The following is a 15,051-nucleotide window of genomic DNA, read 5'->3' on the forward strand; positions in this document are numbered from 1 at the left end:
AAGGTGGAATGACACCTTCAACATTACATAGCTGGTCCTCCATTACCCTACATTTCTTCCTCCCTATGAACGATATTTTTTAAATGCTGTAATGATAAAAATATGAGCTGTCATTATTATTAATAGTACTCATTTAAAACAACAGACTGTTACTAGCCTATTCATTAGGTGAAAGGAAAACAAACATAAACATGAAAACATTTCAATTCCGCATTACAGCATGCTTCATCACAATCCTCAAAGAAATCCTTAGTTGACAAAAGGCCTAATATATAAAGAGCAATGTAAGAGGCAAGAGGCCACTCCACATCCTAAAACGGCCTGAAGTCACTTCCCGAACAATCCAGATGTCTAGATCAACCCTATACCAGTTCCATAACCACACTGCCTCCCCCAGGTTTGTCCCAGACCAGATGTCAGAGATTAAGAGCCTCCCACTTCCTTATTTCTTTAATTTTCATTAAGGACAATCAATCAACTTCCTTTTTCTTTTAAATTTAAGTACTGCACACAACAACATAAATATCTATAATACTAAGAGTTACACAAATTCCATTTCTGGCCCACCAACATGGATGGGGAAAACCATACAAACCAGTTACAGCAGGGAATTTTCTAACTCTAGAAGTCTCTGAGCTTACTAGAAGTCCAAAGTTTAATAGTCATCCTGATTAAAGCATCCTGATTAAAGTAATCCAGTCACAAGTTCACCTGCAGGCCCACCAAGTAACTCTCTCTCCCCTCGATTTTTCTCCAGCTGTGAGGCACATCTTCCTATTAGATCGTAATACTTCAACAAGTATCACTTCAACTGCTTTCCAGGCCAGCTGCCACTCTGGTACTACCTACAACCTGGGGCCTACCCTCCGTAAGTGTGCAGCAGCCATGCAGGCATGGCAAGTTCTGGGGGTGGAATGTCATTCAGAGAATATAATGGTTTTTGTACTTCAAAGTGTGTCTATTTAAAAGGGACAAATCATCATCTTCAACATCTTTTTTGTTGTTTGTTTGTTTTCGAGACGGAGTCTTGCTCTGTCACCTAGGCTGGAGTGCAATGGTGCGATCTGGGCTCACTGCAACCCCCGCGTCCCAGGTTCAAGCGATTCTCCTGCCTCAGGCTCCCAAGTAGCTGAGATTAATTACAGGCACCCACCACCATGCCCAGCTAATTTTTGTATTTTTAGTAGAGATGGGGTTTCATCATGTTGGCCAGGCTGGTCTTGAACTCCTGACCTTAGGTGATCCGCCCACCTCGGCCTCCCAAAGTGCTGGGATTACAGGCTTGAGCCACCCACCTCGGCCGATCTTCAACATATTAATAAGCAAAAATCATGAACCCTGAAAGCTGGAAGGACTTTATAAAGTTTCTAATGTTTAACCCCTAGTATCTTAGATGAGAATACCAAGGCGTAGGGAGGTACACAGTAGGTATGTAACAGAAAGACATTTAAAACACTCCATTCATTCTTTATTGTACCAAGTTACTAGGAAAGGAGGACAATCAACTGAGTATGTATAGCATCTCATAGTTTCAACTGAATTCTTTCATTTCAGCTTCACACCAGTGTTAAGTCAGCTTGGGTTCATAATCTGTCCTCATCACTTACTAGCCATGTGCTTCAGAGCAAGTTATTTAACCTCATTGTGCGTCATCTGTAAAATGGGGATAATAATAGCAGCTACCTCACAGGGCTGTTGAGAAATTCATGAGTTCATATATGTAAAGCACCTAAAACAGAGCTAAGACATAAGAGGCACTTGATAAACGCTAGCCATCATCATCATCATTATTGTAAGGGCCAAGAATTGTTGTTCCCATCTTATAGGGATTTTATAGGGAAACTAGGGATTTTGAGACCTTAGGTGAGTTATCTCCAAAATCACAGTAGTCAATGACAAAGCTAAACTAGAACCCAAGCTCTCTGCCTCCCAATCCAGCACTCTTTCCGTTAGCATCATTCTGCCTGTGTAGAATCCTGTAGCTCAATGTGTAACAAAGTACTGTATTGGCCCAAAAGAAATGTTGCTCCAGAATAGGTACCTCAGTCAAGATGTCTTCCCAAAGAGCAGCTTAGTCATCTGACAAGCTCTGGTGCAGTATCTCCACTGCCCACCAAAGTAATAAACACATGCACACACAAAATCTAATAGGAAAAGGAAGCAGGTTTCCAAGGGATTTCGATGTTTGCAGAAGAGTTGGCAACAGCCAACTCTTCAGAAACAAGACATATTTCTTAAAGCTTATGGCATGGCTTGTCATGGCCAGCTCATGCTCTTGAGTCCCTTTGTTTTCTGTGCTTTGTCCTCCTGTGGAGCCCTGGCCACCCAGCCACCCACGGCTGCCAGGGTCATCTTCTCCAGGGAGAGTATTCAGATCCTGCCCACCATGCCATGATTCTAAACGCAAGACCTAGGCTCAAACAGCAAAGATAAGGTCCCAACTTTCACAGTGATTTCTGGGTCACCTCTCCACTGATTAATGCATTTAGAAGATATGGTTAAGAAAAAACAAACAAACAAACAAAAACAAAAACAAAAAAACAAAGAGAATATGCCTTTTCCCTAAAGGATGATATCCTAAAATATACACCAAAATGGAGGAACATGTCCCAACTGTTTTTCCTTCCTCACGAATACATATTTCAAGTTCAGAACCATTCATTCACAACGTATAAATAAGGTCAAGGCTATTTCATACCAAATGACTTGAAAAACCATAAGGGACCATTTTCCTGCTTGTTCCTTAGGACCTCTCCTTCACCATTTACCAAAGATCTCACAGCTGCTTCTAACCAGGCAGTAGCTCTCTCCACACCGTGCTTTGAAAAAGTAACAAAACAGTTCCTTTTTCAGGTCAACCCAGTTTTAACTCCAGGTCAAGACAGACAAACTTTCTCAAACTTAGACTTTTAGTGCCTGATTAAAATGGTGAATAAATCCTGGACAAATGTAGAACGTGTTTTTGCTTCAATTACAGAAAGCCTTATGTTTGTTTTAAACTCTCGGGAATTTCAGTGTTAACATTTTTCTTGGTTTCCAAGGTAAGAGATGTGACTGAAGAAATTTGGTCAACTCAAGTATAGCTCTAGGTCAGTCACTCTAAAGAGGGCAGTGATTCTAAAGAGGGTCGTGCCAGCAATAAATTTAAGGAGAAACACACCCCCATGGGGGAGGATCCATAAGGCTATGTAGTTTGTACTTGTCCTTGTATAATGCAAATATATTCACAATGTTTAATCTATATCAAATTTCAAATAATATTAACATAGGGCATGGGTTTCTTACTGGAGTGGGGGAGAAATGCAGAAGCACGCCATCATGGCACTATCACATCCAAACTCAACTCAGAAGTTCAATTCAACTTATAAACATTGTAGTGCTTACTATGTGTCAGGAGCTGGACATGCAGAAATGAATAAGACCGTTCTTTCCTGAAGGTGCTCAGTGAGTTGTAAACAAAGAGATGTAAATGAAGAGACTGCAATGTAATATGACGAGTGCAATAATCCAAGAGTGTACAAAGACACTGCAAAGGAGATGCTGAGAGCGTACTGATGAACTCTGTGCAGAAGGCAAGGGGAGATGCTGAGGAATCCTGCTTGGGATCCTGCACAGGGGAGCAGGGAAGGCTTCCTGGAAGGGTGGCATCTGAGCTGCTTTAAAGGATGAATAAGTTTTACAGGTTCAAGGAAGAGGACCCATTCCAAAGAGAGGGCACTGCATGGATAAAGCACAAACCATGACACAACATGATAAAGAAAGGAAACTAGAGGCAGTTCAGCTGTAAGGCAGTATAAAATGTAAGCAGGGTAAGTGGGAAGTGATTAATATTAAGTCTTTTATGCTATGATGTTAGCAAAAAAAATGAGTTTTTAAAAATCACTCTGGTGACATTGTGCAAGATACAGTGTCAAGATACAATTAAACTATTTCTAAAAGATTATTTGTAGTAGTTAGATCATCCATTTATTCATTCAGTACTACAGACAATAAGTGTTTACTGAGAGCCACCATTTGAGCTACAACAGTCTTCCAGACACATTTCCTACCTGAAGGGACCTTATAATAAGCTATTTATTTAGCATTTAATATTTGCCATACACTGAGTCAGTACTCTTAACACAACTGCAATTAATAGCAAGGCAGGTCTCATTATCTTCATGTCACAGAAAAGGAGGCTTGGAAGAGAAGTTGAGTGACTTCAGCAAGGTCACACAGCAAGGAGGTGATGTTGACAAGACTCCAACTGAGGGCTGGTTCCAGAGCCTGTATTCTTTGCATTGCACTACACACAACTTCAAAACATTCCTACATTCAGAAGTCTGGTAGAAGAAAAAAGAATGAAATACAAATATTCCAAACATAAGGCAGTATGAGATCAATGCCATATGAGATCTATTAAGAGAAGCACTGTGTGGGTGAAACAGAGAGAAGGGTTATTTCTGGTCAGAGCAATTAAGGAAGGAATCCCAGAAACGTTGGGCTTTACCCAACGTTTTACCTTAAAAAATAGGTGAGATTTCTTTCTTTCTTTTATTTATTTATCTATTTTTGAGATAGAGTTTCACTCTTGTTGCCCACGCTGGAGTGCAATGGCGCGATCTTGGCTCACAGCAACCTCCAACTCCTGGGTTCCAGCCATTCTCCTGCCTCAGCCTCCCAAGTAGCTGGGATTACAGGCAAGTGCCACCACCCTCAGCTAATTTTATATTGTAAGTAGAGACAGGGTTTCACCATGTTGGTTAGGCTGGTCTTGAACTCCCGACCTCAGGTGATCCACTGCCCCCGGCAGAAGGGTGAGATTTCAATAGGTGAAGATACGGGACTGGGCAGCAAAAAAGGGGCATTCCATGAACAACACGCAGAACTTAGACTCTGGCGACAACCAAGGTTCCTATTCCATCATTCACCAGCTGCAGACCCTGGGGGAATAACTGAATGTCCTACACCTCACTTTTTTCATCAGTAAAATGGGATACTAGTAACATCTTTTTCCTAAAATTGGAGTAAGGATTATGGAATAATCTATATAAAGTATTTAGCATAATGCTTAGTAAGTGGTAAACATCCAACAAACAGCAAATGTTAGCTAGTAGTCTATGTGTTTAAAGAATGGTAAGCAGTCAAGTTAGGCTTCCAGTCCTCTTAAAGCAAAGTAAGAAATGTGGTTGAAACAAGAGGTTGCAGTCAGATTGAGAATGAAGTTCATGTCTACCTTAGAAAGTTGGTCTGTATTTAGCAGGCAATAGGGAGTCAATCACTAGAAGAAAGAAGCCATATTAAGAACATTTTGAGTAGATCTCCAGTGGGAGCCCCTAGCCCTTCTCCTTGACATCTGGCTCATTTGTGACCCCTTCTAAAAAGGCATGAGGCCCTAGGACTAGTTCAAGCCAGATCTATTTTTTCGTTTGTTTGTTTTTTGTTTTTGAGACAGAGGCTTGCTCTGTCACCCAGGCTGGAGTGCAGCGGCACGATCTTGGCTCACTGCAACCTCCGCCTCCCGGGTTCAAGAGATTCTCCTCCCTCAGCCTCCCGAGTAGCTGGGATTACAGGCACCCACCACCATGCCCAGCTAATTTTTGTATTTTTGTAGAGATGAGGTTTTACCACGTTGGCCAGGCTGGTCTCGAACTCCTGACCTCAGGTGATCTGTCCGCCTCGGCCTCCCAAAGTGCTGGGATTACAGGTGTAAGCCACCACGCCCAGCCAAGCCAGCTCTATATGAAAACAGACACTGTCATTTGTCCACTCCTAACATGGCCATGATTTTTTTTCTTTTCTTTCTGCTCCATCCTGTACCTTCCCTCCTAAAAGCAGAGTAATGGCTGAGACACAATTATTAGCCTGACTTCCCTTGGATATTGTCTTGGTTAAACAAATTTTCCAGAAACTAATCTGGGTAGCTTAGATCATTATTTATTTGTTACTTTTTAAAATTTGTTAATACCAGGCTTTCACTTAGTTATCTTGAAGCTAATGCCTCTTCTATAACATAATTCTTAGCTCTATCACCTAGGCTATAGTGCAATGGTGCAATCAATCATGGCTCCCTGCAATCTCGAACTCCTGGATTCAAGCAATCCTCCTGCTTCATCCTCCTAAGAGAGCCTAGGACTACAGGTATGTGCCATCACACCCAGATAATTTTTTTTTTTTTTGAAATGGAGTCTCGCTCTTGTTGCCCAGGCTGCAGTGCGATGGCGAGATCTCGGCTCATTGCAACCTCTGCCTTCCGGGTTCAAGTGATTCTCGTGCCTCAGCCTCCCCTGTAGCTGGGATTACAGGTGCCTGCCACCACACCCGGCTAATTTTTTTATTTTTAATAGAGACGGAGTTTCACCACATTGGCCAGGCTGGTCTTGAACTCCTGACCTCAGGTGCTCTGCCCACCTTAGCCTCCCAAAATCCTGGGATTACAGGTGTAAGCCACCGTGCCCAGCCAGTTTTTTTTTTTTTCCTTTTTTTTGCAAAGATGGGATCCCACTATGTTTCCCAGCTTGGTCTTGAACTCCTGGGCTCAAGCAATCCTCCCACCTTGGCCTCCCAAAGTGCTGGGATTACAGATATGAGCCACTGTGCCTGGCCAATAGTACTGGTCTATTAATACATTATAATAAAGAAACTTTGGGGGTAATGATTAGATTCACTATCTTGATTGTGTTGGTTTCATGGGTATTATATATGTCAAAGCCTATCAAACTGTATACCTTAAATATGTGCAATTTATTAAATGTCAATTAAATCTCAATAAAGCTATTAAAAATATGGTAAAAGTTTAGTAATTCATGTAATTATTAAAAGGTGTACAACTTTATAATTAATAATATACTAATATACAAGCTAATACACATATTAAAACCTTAAGTTTAAAAAATTTCTCAGGACAAGTGATTATATACAAATGTATATACAGGCTTGTAAAACTTTGGTATAGTGTACCTTTTGAAAAAAATAACCAGCCTGGGCAATGTAGGGAGACTTCATCTCTACAAAAAATTTTAAAACTAGCTGGGTATGGTAGCATGTGCCTATAGCCGCAGCTACTTGGGAGGCTGAGGTGGGAGGATCACTTGAGCCCAGGAGGTCAAGGCTGCAGTGAGCCGTGATCAAGCCACTGCAATCCAGCCTGGGTGACAGAGTGAGACCCCATCTGAAAATAAAGAAAAAAGAACACACCTATGTTACACCTATGTTCACAACAGCATTATTCAAAATAGGCAAAAGGTAGAAACAACCCAAGTGTTCATCAGTGAACGAATGGGTAAACAAAATGGGGTATATACATACAATTACATATTATTCAACCTTAAAAAAGAAATTTGGACATACGCTACAACATGGATGAACTTTGAGGAGATTATAGGAAGCGAAATAAGCCAGTAACAAAAAATAAATACAATATGATTCCACTTACCTGCAGTATCTGGAGTTATCACATAGAGACAAAGTACAATGGTGCTTGCCAGAGACAGGGGCAGGAGGGAATAGGGAGCTGTTGTTTAATGGGTATAAAGTTTCAGTTTTGCAAGATGAAAAGAGTCATTTAGATGGATGGTAGTGATGGCTGCACAACAATGTGAATGCACTTAATGCTACTGAACTGTACTCTAGAATGGTTAAGATGGTCAATCTCCTGTGTATTCTACCACAATTACAGAGAGTAAGGGAGATATGAGAGTTCCTACATATTATTGTAAAATCAGTAAGGGTGTTAATTTTGTAATTTTTTAAAATGCTTTTAAGTGCTGCTATTACTTATTTTTAAACCAAACAACTTCCAAGACTTTCCCAGATTCCCCAAAAAGTCAATTCTGGAGCTGACACCAGGTTAAAACTGTTCATCTGAATTTTATTACTACCAGAAATCTACATATCAACTGCTTTTTCCCTGCAATATGACATATTTTCCTAACGTAGATGTCAGAGGTCAAGGGTATAAGGTAAGCACAATTCCCATGAAGCATTCTCACTTCTGGAAGGACAACTCTACAGGTGCCACTGGGTAGCCCAGTTTATCTGGAGTGAATAATGAGAGTCAGGGTCTGGGCACCTGCTGATTTTAATAGTGAGGGCGCCTACATACTGCAGCCGGGTCCATCTCTGGACACCTCATAGCAGAGAAATGATCAGAGCCTGTCTAAGCTTTCAACCTGCATGATACATAACGGATATGGCCATAATTACCAGATAGGCTTCTTCAAAGGAAATTTCTGTTCTCATTCCCCAAGAACACCTGAAATTGAAAAAGCTAAGGACCCCTCATGAACACTGTTTCCAACTACTGCTTCTTTGCACAGTACACTGCATCCCTTGACTCCTTGCCCACCACCTTCCTCTAGGGTCTTTCAATTGCAAGATGTAGAGTATGGTACTTGAATGTTTCCAAGAGTTTCATTTTCTTCCAGGAGTTCACCTTACTGCTGCAGAGTAGCTTTTTTTGTTGTTGTTTTTTCCCCTGAGCAAGGGACAGGAGCCCTCGATCATCTTGCAGGAAAATGATAGCATCTGCTTGAGGATTCCAACTAAATGTTTTACTGCAGCTTTTCAAACTGATTATATTTAAAACTGATTAACTGATTATATTTAAAGCTCCCTTGGGGAATGGGAGCTGTGAGGAAAGAAGCTTTGGAGAAGACCTTTGTTGGCATGAATGAAAAATTGCTCAGACCTCCCAAGGGAAAGAGCTTGTTTATACACCAGCCATCAACATTCCCAAGTATATATACATACACAATATGACTCCAGTTTTAAATTTCATCTCCTGCTCTTGAAGGGTCTTGAAAGGGTTAAACTGTTCCAGGCAAAGGCCTGCACTTTTTCTATCAAAATGCTCCAGATGGAAATTACAAAATTTCACTTCCAGCTCTGTGGTGCACACACACTGTTCTCTTAAGACATTAAAAAAAAAAAAAAAAAAAGACAAGACCCCTAATGTTCTCAAGAAAGAAAATGTGACTGCTCCGCATACAGTGCCACTCTGCTTCAAACTATTTCTTCTGGAATATTTACATGAACTGTCAATCTCAAGCTTTCTGGGAGACTGTAAAAACTCAAGGTATAGAGAGGATAAAGGAAACGGGCCTTAAATAAGGAAAGATCAATAGCTGGGACTGTATACAGTCATGTGTATTCACCCAAATATCACCCAGATTCACAACCCTGGTAACCATTACCAGGTTAGCACCTTATCACCTTCGCTGCTCCAATCCCAGCAACAAGCTAACAGGCTAGAGAGGCCAAAGGCTTCAGGTTATGACCATGAATCTGACCAGGGTTGTAATGAATTTCCAGAGATTAATGTACATCAGCCCTCCATACCTGCAGGTTCCATATCCGCAGATTCAACCAAATGGGAATGGAAAATATTCAGGAAAAAAAAACAATAAAAATAGCAATACAACAATTTAAAATAATACAAATTTTAAAAGCAGTATAACAACTATTTACATAGCATTTACACTGTATTAGGTATTATAAGTAATCTAGAGATGATTTAAAGTATACAGAAGGATGTGTGTACATAGGTTATACGCAAATACTACACCATTATTTATCAGGGACTTGAGCATCTGCAGATTTTGGTATCCTGGGGGAAGTGGGGGCAGTCCTTAAACCAATCCCCTGAGGATACTGAGGGACAACTACATATGAAAGCACATTGTAAATTGGAAAGAGCTATGTAAAAAGACTAAGAATATTATTGCTTTCAAGTCAGACATTGAGAGGCATGAACTTTCAAAGGAATCTGGGCACCCACAAACCAGAAACAATGATGGTTTTTAAGAAGACACTACAAGGCAGGCCGACTAAGGAGGCACACCCCTCATAAAACCACTCTGGGGTAGGGTTGGGGCTGAAGCCTCAGGAGTTCCTCAGGGCACATGCAAGCAGGTGGTTTATAGGGAGGCAAAAATCAAGGGATAGAGAGGGTCCCAGAAAGGGTCCCATGAGATGAGGGTCCCATTTACAGTCCATTTGACTCAAACAATTCTGATTGAAAAAACAGGACCTGGGACTCTGGTCAAAGACAGGCAGAACCACAGTGGCCAATAATTAGTTTACTTGTTCACTGACAGAAAAAGAAACTGATGTCCAGAGGGTTTAAGTGACTGACCCAAGATCTTTTGTTACGACTAAATGAACTTAAGCTAGAACTCAAGTTTCATTCCTTACTTATTTCCTATCATTTAATAGCTGGCACTTTGGGAGTGAATATGCAATGCAGCCTCAATAGTCAGCCCAATTCAGCAAAAGAAAGGCTCACAGAGAAGTAGACCATACCATTATTGAGCACTTACAAGTGCCAGATACTGTTCTAAACAATTTATATATCTCATCAACAACTCAGTACTATCTTAGGAAATCTATTTTATTTTACCTATTTTCCAAATAAGGAAACTGAGGCTCAGACAAGTCATGTAACTTGCCCGAAGTGAAAGGCTAGCTAGTGGCAGAACCAAGATTTAAACCTGAATCGCTTTGACTCTAAAAATTGCACTTAACCACCAAACCAAACTGCATAGCTGTTACAGCAATTTTCTTTTTATCTTGCCATCTGTAGGAGAAGTAAGTCTGGCAGCACCATGAGTCCCATATAACACATAAAAAGCTGACACTCATAATAATTCTGACCCAGGGCTTCTAGCTAGTGGAGGGCAGAGCCAAACCAGATCGCAGGCCCTTTGTCTCCAAGTTCTGTGCTGTTCCATAGAGAGCCCAGCTTCCAGAATATAAGCTCCATGAGGGTGGAGACTTTTTCTTCTTCACAGCTGTATGGCCAATCCCCAGAACACACAGCAAGCACTCAATAAATAGTTAATGAATAAAGGAATGAAGTCAAGCTGCCATGGTTTGGCTGTGTGACCTTGGAAGGGCTTCTCATCCTCTCTAAGCCTCAGTTTCCTTATATGGTGAATGGAAGGTGACAATAATACCCATTTGCTGGGTTGAGGTGAGGATTAAACCAGACCATTCATTTAAAGCACTTGGGACAGACTGGAACATAATGAGCAACCAAAATGTAATCTACTATTATCATTATAATTATTACTACTATTATTCATTGACAGATTTGGGCTCCTTAAGAATTTTTTATTTTTTCCCACCCTGGTCAGATGATGTTTCATAGTAAAGATACAGAATAGAGAATTGAGAGTTGGTAAATCTGCTTCTAGTTTCAGATCTGCCACCATCTAGCTGTGTGACCTTGGACAAGCCTCTTCAGTTCTCTGTATTCTCCTCAGCTGTAAAATGAAGGACTAAACTATTCAAATCAGTTCCATAAGCATTCATCAGGCACCTTATCTGCGTAAGACATCATGTGCAGCCACCTATAAAATTCTATGATCCTGAATAGTATCAATGGGAAAATATCAGAGCAAAGCAAAATAGTCTGCTTGTGGCAAGGTTGAAGAGAAAACCCAAATAGCCGACTGCATTACATCATCTCAATGAGCAATGTTTGTAAATATCCAAAGTGTTTAATTTTGAGACACTCTTGAGAAATCCTTTGCCAATAAGAAATTGGCAGATATGGTTCTATTAACACCTATCAGCCTTGAACCTTCCAAAAAATAAACATTTAAAATCACTTTGCACCTTAGTCAAATAGTGTGCTTCTGGAGAGAAATCTGGGAAGATCAAAGTTATTAACACTCCGATGGCAACAGTTTAAGAATAGGATGTGTTAAAAAAAAAAAAAAAAAGACATATCTGGTTAAAACTGCAGGGGGGATTCCAAGAGCAAATGCAATGCATCTGGACAGGACACAGAGGCCAGTGGCCTATTGTTTACAAAAACAGGCCTGGATTATGAACAGTGACAAGAGGCCAAGACCTCAATTATAACTCACAACCACACCTCTCTCAATCCCAATTCAACTGAAGCTATCAATCAGTCAACTCCCCCATCTCTGTAATAAACCTACCAATATTTGCAGCCAAGTGGATAGAAGGCCCCTTAGGGCACCTCCAGCACTGACCAAACTAATGACATAAAAAAGATCCTGTAGGTACAATGAGGACTTCAGACTACCTTCCAACCTTCCAAGAGATAAGGGAGCTGCCCATTTCACACTGTACGCCTACCCCCACCCCCCAGCAATCATTAGAGGGGAGACATGGCCCTTCCCAAGTCCTCTCTGATAGGAAAAGGTCTCCTTGCACTGGTGCAGGGAAAGGAGGGGCCCCTCCCTCTGTACTCTGAAACAAAGGAAAACCCAGAGCTCCAACCATGTGGTGTAACATTCAAGGCCACCCACCTCTTCCACTCCCCAGCTAAGGTCTCAATGGGCTGGAGCCACATGGCTTTTTCCAGTGACTGACCAGGAAGGGACAGTGCCTTGCACAAACACATGCTGCAGCTCTTTAACAGGCAGGAACCCTTCCTATGGGAATTGCTGGTTTAAAAAACGCTATCTGAGTAAGGGCTCTTATTCATGAGTCAAGTCAGACAGTCGACTAGATGAGAAGACAGGTCACTTGGTTTCTCCTAGTCCACATTTTGCTTTACCCTTCACATTTTTCAGGAGAGGGAAATGGGGCTTTAAAAGCATGTCTTCCGGAGCAGAGGGCCACAGCACAGAAGGGTTAAACAATTATGTCTTCCCATTTTCCAGAATCAGCACCAACCGGCTACCCTAACATCCTCCCAACTCTATTCAGATTTCGGTGAGGGCGGAGACCGGGCGTGGGTGGCCTTATTCTCTGATCTCTGATTGTATGCAGGCCGACCAGAGACCAGGCAGGTACAAGGTACACCCAAGGTGGCAATGGACTTTTGGTGCCCATGCCATAGCAAATCTCATGTTTTAATATAGTGCATCCGAAAAACCCCGCCTCTCCCAAGGCTCTCCAAATGGTACACCTTCTCAAGGTTGCCTTTCTGTCTGGACTCCTCTTCAATCTCTGAAACAAATGTCCAAACACCTGTCAGATTTCAGTTGTCTTTCAAGGAAACCTGACCCAGAGAACCAGAGGCAAACTGTACCTTTCTCTAAGAGCCTCCTGCCCCTCCCCCCACCCTGTCTGGCTTGGGGGAAAGGGCTGCCAAAATCATGGTCAGCCACACAAAGATACTCCTACAGTCCACTGCAAAAATTCCTTTCCAGTGTCAGTGGACCCCTGGCACTGCCCATCCTTTGGAGGTTCAGACCTATCTATGAAACCACCTCTGGGGTCAGCCTGCCCCCATCTGCTCCACCCAAAGAAATGAACAACCTGCAAATCACGGTGGAAATACACGCCTCACCAGTCCACAGAGCATTTGCAGTGTGCTGTTTTTCAAAGCCCTTACCTTTGACCTGAGTATCGTACTCTGCTATGATCTCCTTATCCTTTTTGAATTTGGCTGGAGACGTCATGTTTTCCTTCTTTCTTCCAAATTCGAATTGTGAATTGATAGATCCACGGAAAAAATCCAACCACCTAAATCAATACCTCCAAGACCGCTTCTCTCGAGGGCAGAAGGGACCCCCCACGGTGGTCTCCAGCGCTCCGTGGAGCGCGGGCTGCGGGCTGGGCCGACGGCTACGGCGGGCACATGCAGACGGTGGGCGCTGGGGCCAGGTGCGGCGGCGGCTGGTGCCTGTGCTAGAGCCGGAGCCGCAGCCTCAGCATTAGCCGGGAGAACTGCAGCGCCCGGAGGCTGGCCTGGGGTCTGACATCAACGACACAGGCGGGGAGTGGAAGTCCTTCCGCACAACATGGTGTGGGGCTGCGGGGGTGTGGACGCGCCCAGCTGTGTCCCCGGGAGGGAGTGGGTGCTTTTCGGGGTGCCGGGGGAGGGCTCGGCGTGCTTCGCGGTTTTTTGTCGAAGAGACTCAAAGATGCTGCAAATCAAATCCCAAATGGGAGCCGCAGCAGCGCAGACTGGATCGGAAGTCGTTTGCTCTGGTTCACTTGCCTGTAAATGCAGGAAAAGGGGGAGGGGGCGATCAGCCAGAGCGCAGATCCTAATCGCGGCGGGGGTGGGGTAGGGGACGTCGTTCCGAGCCCGCTCTGGGCCCATTCCTGTCCGCTTAACGCCTCCCGGCCCGCAGAGCCGGTGCTGCGAGGTGGGGAGGAAGGAAGCTCCCTCCGGATTTTAAGGCTGAAAGAAAACACTTTGGAGCAGCCGCCTGCGCGGGCTCCGGGCTGGGACTGCAGGAACGCGGGGCACCGGGCGGGGACTGCGGCACCTCGGCGGCCTCCTGAGCCCCGCCAGCGCTGGGCAGCGGCCAGCCCGAGGGAGCCCTCCCGACCCAGCCCCCGACGTGGCCCCAGACCCCCGGCCGGGGCACCTCCCTACACATCAAAGGGGATCTAAGCCGGGGAGGGACAAACCACCCGGGCACAACTTTTCTTCCCCTCCCGCCCCTCCTCCCAGTTGTTTTGTGTTTGGTTACTAGCTTCTCTTGGCAGCAAAATGTTGGTGGGGGGGGGGGGCAAATCTGCAGGAAAAAGCCTGCTCGGCACGGGACACATCCAGGAAAACAATGTGGTCAGCGGAAGCAGGAAACGGGTTAGAGGATAGGGTCGGAGCCGGGAAAACCGGGGGGCGGCGAGTGGAAGGCAGCCGTCGCCTCCCCCAAGCTAGGGACGATAGTGACTATAAATGCCACCCCCAATATTTTTTTGCCACCCAAGCCCAGAGATCCCAGATATCGCACCCAATCCCAGGCTGGGGATGGGAGGAGGTCGGTGAGGTCGCAGTCCTGACTCCTCGCACCAGGCGGTGCCCGAGAAGATCCTGCCCCGGACGAGGCCCAGGGGGGCTGGAGGGACGCAAGCGGGAGCGCGGATCCCGGCGTCTAGCTCCCCCGCGTGCCGCAGCGGCGACCCTTCCTACTTGGTCGTTCCTTTTCCTCCGAGCGCCGGGAGGAGGAAGCTCCCGCTAGCTCTCCCACTTCCCTCGGCTGGAGGAAGGGGCCACGCTGAGGGAGCAAGACAGGCAGCAGAGGCGGCGGGGTTCAGGCGGGCGGGAAGCGGGAAGCGAGAAGCGGGTGTGAGATGGGGTCCTGAGGCTGGAAGGGAGCCCGGGGACAACTGGAGTTGCACACGCTCGGAAGGCGG

At 44.3% G+C, this 15,051-nt stretch overlaps 1 protein-coding gene across 10 annotated transcripts in view; it reads right to left on the reverse strand.

The window, feature by feature from the left end:
- Positions 1–15,051, reverse strand: part of SRGAP2 (SLIT-ROBO Rho GTPase activating protein 2) — a 257,767-nt gene that overhangs the window by 241,956 nt on the left and 760 nt on the right. For 7 of the 10 annotated variants that reach the window (XM_032136804.3, XM_032136803.2, XM_032753822.2 and 4 more), the window contains exon 2: positions 13,295–13,903. In XM_032136804.3, coding sequence (XP_031992695.1) covers positions 13,295–13,361 — 67 coding nt within the window. In that variant the 5' untranslated portion in view covers positions 13,362–13,903. Of the gene's footprint in view, positions 1–13,294; positions 13,904–14,648; positions 14,934–15,051 lie in introns of those variants that run through there. The other 3 variants (XM_058430477.1, XM_058430478.1, XM_058430479.1) reach the window with 2 other exon arrangements.

The sequence above is a fragment of the Hylobates moloch genome, unplaced genomic scaffold, assembly GCF_009828535.3.
Source record: "Hylobates moloch isolate HMO894 unplaced genomic scaffold, HMol_V3 SCAFFOLD_18, whole genome shotgun sequence".
Classification (NCBI taxonomy): Eukaryota; Metazoa; Chordata; class Mammalia; order Primates; family Hylobatidae; genus Hylobates; species Hylobates moloch.